This window comes from Helianthus annuus, chromosome 6 (assembly GCF_002127325.2).
Source record: "Helianthus annuus cultivar XRQ/B chromosome 6, HanXRQr2.0-SUNRISE, whole genome shotgun sequence".
NCBI classification, from domain to species: domain Eukaryota; kingdom Viridiplantae; phylum Streptophyta; class Magnoliopsida; order Asterales; family Asteraceae; genus Helianthus; species Helianthus annuus.
Window position 1 is genome coordinate 112,880,932 of NC_035438.2, and position 7,875 is coordinate 112,888,806.

Genomic DNA, 7,875 nt, shown 5'->3' on the forward strand with positions numbered 1-7,875 from the left:
TTCTTACTTGTGTTAATAGTTTATGGTAACGTATTGGAAATTCTTATACTTTCGATGATATCCCAACTTTGAAGGGTTCTCATTGTACAAGTTACGAGGTAAATGATCAAACAAAATAATGTTTGATATTGGGAAAGAGATTCCTGATAAAGAAATCTAGACAGAGATGCTTGTGCTTTATTTCAAGTTGTCAATCCTTATGGTTTTTGGATTTCCTTATAGATATACCTATCTATATAATCACATATTTCACATGCTGAAATAAACATACCATTTATCAGGTCAATGTATTTAACAGATTCATATTTCCAAAAATAAATCAGATATCAAATCATGATATTATTTAGGGAAATCTTATCACTTGTTTGACATACTATGTACCCCGTCTTATCCGGTTCGCGCCGGAGAGGTAATCTCAGTATATCCGGAGTATATCCGGACAAGCTGGAGAGTCTGCTACTCTATACCCAGTTTTGCCGGAGAAAATTTTCTATTTCCCTTAAATAGTATCTTTTCAAGATTTTAGAAGTGTCTCTTTTATTAGGGCTTTTATCCAGAATTAAGGAAATTTGTATTTTCATAACATATCTTTATTCTAGACCAAGTAATATCAATAAACAAGAATTAAGTGTTATTGCTTATTTATCATATCTTGCAATATTCTAATTACCATTCTTATCAATATTCATTACATTATACTTATATAAGTAATTTTATCTTGAAGCTTATATTAAGGCAAAATTCTTAAGTTCAAGTCTAAATATCATCCTGAGTGCTACCAGATAATATTAAGTTCCTAATTCTCCGTTTAAACTTAGGTATTATTACAACATCTAATTGTTTCAATAAGTGGCTTAGCTTATACTAAGGCATCTTTTCTTATGTTCAAGTCTAAATGCTATCAGATGTGCTACCAGTTAATAGCAATCTCCTAACTCTTTTATTTAAGCTTAAGTATTATTATCACAACACTTACAGGCTTAAAGCAGTGGCTCTGATACCACCTTTACTGTCACGACCCCCGACCTACCCTGGACTGAATCGGGTGCCGTGAGCAGTCCAGTGGTACCGGTGATTAGTTTTGAAAAATATTGCAGCGGAAATTTCATCAGGACTGTGAGTTAGGAAAAAAATCAGAGTTTAGAAAACACCGGATTTTATTTATTAACTAGATGGGATAAAACCCATGTTTTATAATGGTAGCTTTAATATAAAAAATTTTCATTTTATAAAACAAGATTTAATTTGATTTAATTAATAAAATAAGTCACTTCTTGAAGTCCTTCAGTGCCGGATCCAATTCTTACTCCAATATACTGTAATTACCTGAAACGTGTTTTAAAAAGGTTTTGTCAGCGGGAAATACTGAGTGAATCATTCAGTTTAATGAAAACGACACATTTGGTATAATTCACAATATTAAGAGAGATTACAATGTTTCTGATATCAAACCAACTACCCACAGTATTTGTCACTCGACTCGTTTCGGTGACTGTGGTCATATCCCCCATTGGCTGCCCCAATGGTGACGGGTATCACTAATTAGGTTCGCCCACCTAAAGTGATAAAAACAATAGTAATGTGCACAATACCCCACATACCGGCTGTAATTTGGTGATTACAGAAACTTAATCACTGTAATTATAACTCTGAAAATAATTTGGAGTATTGTAAAACAGTTGATAAAAAGAGAATGACTCACATTATAAGCATGCAGATTCATACGGGCAAAGTTTAGTCCACAGATAAGCCTTGATATATTGCAGATTTATACAAGCAGAGCTTAGCCTATTGATTAGCCTTGTAACCTAATGCACACGAACTAGGTAAGTAACTATACAGCTTTTACGATAACTCACGAGATTAAAACCCTCACAACGAATGACAAAGTGTAATCACTTAAACATCCATCGGATTCACAACGAATGACAGAGTCTACCCCGAGTTTCGGCGGCACTCAAACATCCTGTCGGAATCATGACTAATGACAAAGGATAACACTTAAACATTCTGTCGGATAGTTTCAGTCGATCAGATATTGAATCGTAGCAGCGATCGAGTTAATACCCGGTATCGTAGCAGTACCCCGATATCTTAATTTGAATTTTGAGTGGTGAGAATTCACTTTGGTGAATTGGTTTCGACACAGACGGACAACTTGTGAACCAAGCTATTTATAGCTGAAAATTGACCCCCTCGCGTGACGCGAGGGGTCCCATAGGGGCGTCGCGTGACGCGGCGGCCTACGTTCCGTCATAGGCTTGCTACGTGCATTGATAGGTTAGCTGATTCGATGAAATGATAATTTCAAATTTTGACAGCAAATTATTATGGATAATCGTTGAGTAGGGAATACCCCCCCCCCCCTGAGTTTTAGGGGCCCTGATCTTGATTCTGATTGTTATGAAAATTTTAGGAGTTGTGCAGGATTACTTGGGTGTCTCAACTAGGGTTTCCTATTGGGTAAATAAAATAATAGGCATGACTTTTGATGAGAGCTGTTTACAAAATAGAATAATAAATAATAGTTTTGGGTAAATCACAAAAAGGAAATAAAATGGTGAGAAAAGAGAATGGACCCACTTTGTAACTTTAGGGTTCAACTAGAAAATCTCCTGGTATAAATTTTGGGTATAACTTTTGGGCTATTAAAAAAATATATATTGCACTCGTGGTAAGTATAGTACCTCTAATTTAACCTTATCCCGATGTCCGAGACCGAATTCCAACAACTTAGTGGGCAGAGCCCTGACATATGTTATGAGGCTCAGATCAATCGAAAAGGATAGCGGTGATCGGGAGTTACAATACTTAAAACAGGGCATCACTTTATTATTGATATAATATTAAAAAGAAAGAAACATTTAGGTAGTGTTTGTTATGCAGGAATGAGAGGCGGAATGGAATGGGTCATTACGAGGGAATGAAGAAAAGGGTGTTTGGTTGGTCAAGGGAATGGAATCACCCATTCCATAAGGCATTCCATTCCCTCAAAATCATTCCATCCACTCCCCCATCTTTTTTTTCATTCCATCCTCCCTTGCACCCTTCATTAACAACACCACAACCCATCACCTTCGCCACCACTCACTACCACTACCACTACCACCACCACCGACGCCTATAGCCGCCACCACCCACCCGCCACCACCCACCCGCCACCGCCGCCACCAACCGCCGCCGCCACCAACCACCGCCACCAACAACCGCCACCGCCGTCACCAACCATCGCCACCACCACCAACCACCGTCGCCGCCAACAATCACCGTCGTCGCCAACGCCGCTCGCCGCCAACCACTGTCGTCGCCAACCACCATCATCGCCAACGCCACCGTCGTCGCCAACGCCACCAACCACTGCCGCTACCAACCACCATCGACGGCCTCCGCCACCACCCCCGTCACCTCCACCCATCATCGTCGCCGCCACCACCGATCACTGCCACCGCCTACAATCACTATCACTGACCACCACCACTCATCGCTGATTTTATTCCTTAATTTTCTTGCCTACCAAACAATACACGATAATAATTCATTCCATTCTCACATGGTAACCAAACAAGACATGGAATAGTAATGATCCATTGCATTCCTTTGTCCATTCCATTACCTCGTCCATTCCATTCCCTCATTCATTCCATTACCCCATACCAAACAGACCCTTAGGGAGAGAGAAGGGGCGTTCGAGAGCTAGAGCCAGAATTTGATCAATTTCCCAAAGGTATGGCATCCTATCTATTTATACTAATTGAAATGTGTGGAGTGTAAGCAACGTAGACAGCTACATCATTATTTAATTATTTAAGTGTGACACTAACTTTGATTTTGTTCTTTCAAAGGTACACGTATATACCTTCATGAAATTTCATTATTTTATTACTTATTTTTTGTTCTTATCTGATTATGTGTACCCACAATTTCAAATGTTAAATTTATGTATTATTTTATTATTCTTATTCTATTCGATTTTACGTTTATTATTTATTATTTTATTAGTTTATTTCATCTTACAGTAATCGATTCAATAATTTAAAATGTAACTTTATTTTATTTATTTATTATTTATTTATTATAATTAATTTAACTGCTTCACTTATTTGGCGTGTATAACTTGTAAAATATGATATTCTAGAAAATAATAAATATATCATTAGAACGAGTATATTCTTGTCTACATTTGAGTCTAAGTTTCATTAAAATTAGAGTGGGTTCAAAATACAATGTATTTTATGATTTAATTATTAAACGGTTCCCTGGGCCCGTCTACTTACTTCATATTTCTAACAGTCGACTTACCCGTAATATACTTGTCTAATAATATAAGTTTTTCATATACTTTTATTTTATTAGCAAGGTCAACCATATACAGCCCAATTAATTAGAATAATATTTCAACCAACTATATATAAAATAGTGTTTAAAACTATTTGGGTTGAGGATTTATATTAAAAATAAACTAGTTACTAGTTACTAGTGGTTAATAAATTTAACCAAACCCTAAAATTCTTATATAAAAATAGGAATGTTACACTTACCGACTCGATAAACCGCAAACTTATCTAAGTTTATCGATCAAGGTGAATTATTTCCCCCTTCGCATGAGGGGAGCCCAACAACTTTGACGGAAATTTCAGTGAACCTTAAACTACAAACCTGTACGACATTCATCCTTCTTCAGCTAGTTCTTGTTGTGCCAACCATATCGATATAACACTCCTATCGGTGAACGACGTTCTTCATGTTTAACCTCATACCATTTGTGTGTTAGCATCTTTGACATCAGATAAACCCTTGCTGCTAATCCCGAAACCTTTATGTTTTTCCTCGAGTTGAACGCATGGGATTGCGACTACTCTTTTGCGTGTTTTCACTATTCATGATATACTTTACGAACTCCCAAGTTCTTATCTCGCCCTATTCTACACAAACCACGCTCGAACGAATTACTCTTTACGAATATGACCCGAGGGGCAATGAGCCAAGAATACCTCAGAGGTGGAGATATCACAAGCACTGTCCCTGGAACCTGATACGACTGATATAGATCCCCAGTCACGACATTCGAATTTACCTTACCTAGACAGACTTGTCACTTGCTTTCTTCAATGAGATCTGAACCTGCATCAAGAACCAGTAGGAATCCGAACGACTCCTATGCCTTGCCCTAAAAACTTCTACGACACAAACCGCATTACGCTAAGTTTCGAACGCGCAACTTTTAACGTCGCAAAGCCCGCCTTTCCTTGAAGGAGTGTCACCTAGCATTAGGAAAATGCTCAGGAATGCGCAATTCTAGCAATTGAAGGGTAAGCTATGAGATGCTCCTATCCTACGCTATATCCTGCCCAAGGCATTGATGAAATTACTGCTTGTTGCAGTATACCCATTCGAGTACTCGAATCACTAGCTGAAGCGACACCATGATAACCATTGCCTACGTAGCTCGACAACGCAAAGTTGCGAGGAAACTACGCTACTCATAATCTAGAATTGGGAACGGTAGCTTCCATACTCGAGAAAGAGGAAAACCTTTTAGCCAAGTCCATGTAGAGGGCATGGGTAAGTAACTCAAACTCGAAGATGGCAATTGTTGAGTTGTGATGGATCACCTGACTAAAACATAATGTTTTCTCGTGGCCAAGGAAACCGACAAGTTTTCGAATCTTGCAAATATCTACTTGAAGAAAGTAGCTACTAGGCATAGGGTGCCGACTCCCATTGTCTCTAATTATGACTTATGTTTCATGCCCGATTTGTGGCAAGCCGTGCACAAATCCTTCGGCTCACGAACGTGCATGAGCACTACTTAGCATCCACGAACGAATGGTCGAACCAAACATACCGTCCAAACTCTTGTAGGCATGATGCAACATGTGTCACCAATTTTGACAACGGCTGGAAATAACACCTACCTCGTTTAGAGTACTGTTGGAACTCAACCTTATGAGAAACAACCGTACCCTATTATGGGTCACTCAGGACGTGTAAACATTATTAAGAATGTCTTGGTGATTGCTTGCATACTATGCCCGTTCACGTCGTCCTCACAAGACCTTTGATACATCCCACACCCTAAAGTGAGTTAACAACTTTTTACTAAAAACAAGTGTCCATGGTTTGGGATAACACATTATTTCCCCGGTTTGGGAAATACATACGGCACCCTAGCTTGGGACTACACGCACGTTCTTAGAATAGTACACATTCCCGAGTGTTGGGAACCATTACTATACCTGGATTGAGACCGCTTTATCTTTCTGGATTAGAGTACTACTATCCCTGAATTGGGGAGAAATACTTTTAGAGGTATTGGTATAATTTCGATGGGTAGTTAATAAACTCAACTTTGTCACTTCATTGAGGGACCGGGTGGGACCATAATCCTCAGGCATAGTAACCTACCTAAAGATCGAGTTCGTTCAAACATAGTCAACACGAAAACCCGGTAAATTTTTAGGAGTAGCGAGTTATTTTTAGAAGTTTATAGTTTTTTTAGACTACGCGAAACCATGCTCGACCGATACCTCTAGTGTTTATTTACGATTTATTTTGTCGAAAATTATTATATATTGATTGAAACCGATTGAATTATTGTTAAGTTTTGAAAAAATATGACAACTTGAGTTGTCGGGTTATTCCAAAAATAGAGGAAACTCTGTCTGATTTTCGTTAAAAAACCCGAAATACAAACGCATTTATCTCATAAAAACGATACTTACCGGAAATCAGAGTATTTCTTTAAAGAAATATAAAGTGTACTAATTATTTTGACGACGTACCCCGACTCACAAAACGGATCCATAACGCTTGAAAGCTCGAATGCGTATATAAAACGAATATAATAAGTTATATTTCAAAAGTCGACTAGTCGAAAAACATATAACATGGATATAGTTATTTATATCATTTTCAAGCGACGAGATTTCAAAAACTTATATACAATGACTATATTAGTTGACATTCATTTCAAACGTCATGGATTCGAATATTTAATTTCCACATCGACTTCGTACTTTTTTATGAAATAAGTATAACGGTTTATATTTGTTTTACACGTCGACTTTAAACTTTCTTAGGAACTAAATATAGTTTATATATTTATTTCAAATGATTAGTATTCGGAAATCTTATGAAGTAAACATAATCATTTATATTACTTTCAATTATTTAGACTCCGAATATTCTTATAAAATGACTACAATTGTTTGAACTCATTTCAAACGTCAAGCTCTCGATAAATAGATACGTATGTATGTATGTTTATTTATTTCCATCTTACGACAACTACGACGACACGAACCACTATACACCTACGTATTTCTATTCGCGACAACTAACACAACGACATAAGTCTATTTATATATATATTTTAAACCATTCGAAAACTAAGTCGTTTTCGAGACTTAGTTTTATCCTGGTCATAAATGAGATCAACTATGAATAGTTTGGTTATTTCAAACCAAAATATTAACACCATCTTAGAATCGTTGAGTTAACGATTCGGTAGAGCTCGGACACGTAGTTTAACTACGTCGTTAAACTAGAAACAGATAAGTTATTTCCTGTTAGGAATACTATAGATGCACGCTAGTTACTTCACGTTCTTGGAACGGCACTACGGAATCACGCTAAGCTAGCTTTGCACAGGAATGTCAAGGTGAGTTCATAACCCCCTCACTTTTTACGGTTTACATTTTTATAAATGTTTTCGGGGGTGGAAAGACATGCAAGTTTTTGCAAAAGAAAACACTATTTCGATGAACGAAAACACATATTTATAAACCATGTTGCAAATGAATTTCAACATACCGGTTCTACAAAACGTGCATGATTTTCATGATTAGTGACGGGAATGTCCTAGTTATTACAACG

The 7,875-nt window shown here is 37.4% G+C and overlaps 1 protein-coding gene across 1 annotated transcript; it reads right to left on the bottom strand.

The window, feature by feature from the left end:
- Window positions 1–3,121: 3,121 nt before the first annotated feature.
- Window positions 3,122–3,415, bottom strand: LOC118479618 (circumsporozoite protein-like). Its single transcript, XM_035974235.1, has one exon. The coding sequence runs from the start codon at window positions 3,413–3,415 to the stop codon at window positions 3,122–3,124; it is 294 nt and encodes a 97-aa protein (XP_035830128.1).
- Window positions 3,416–7,875: the final 4,460 nt, after the last annotated feature.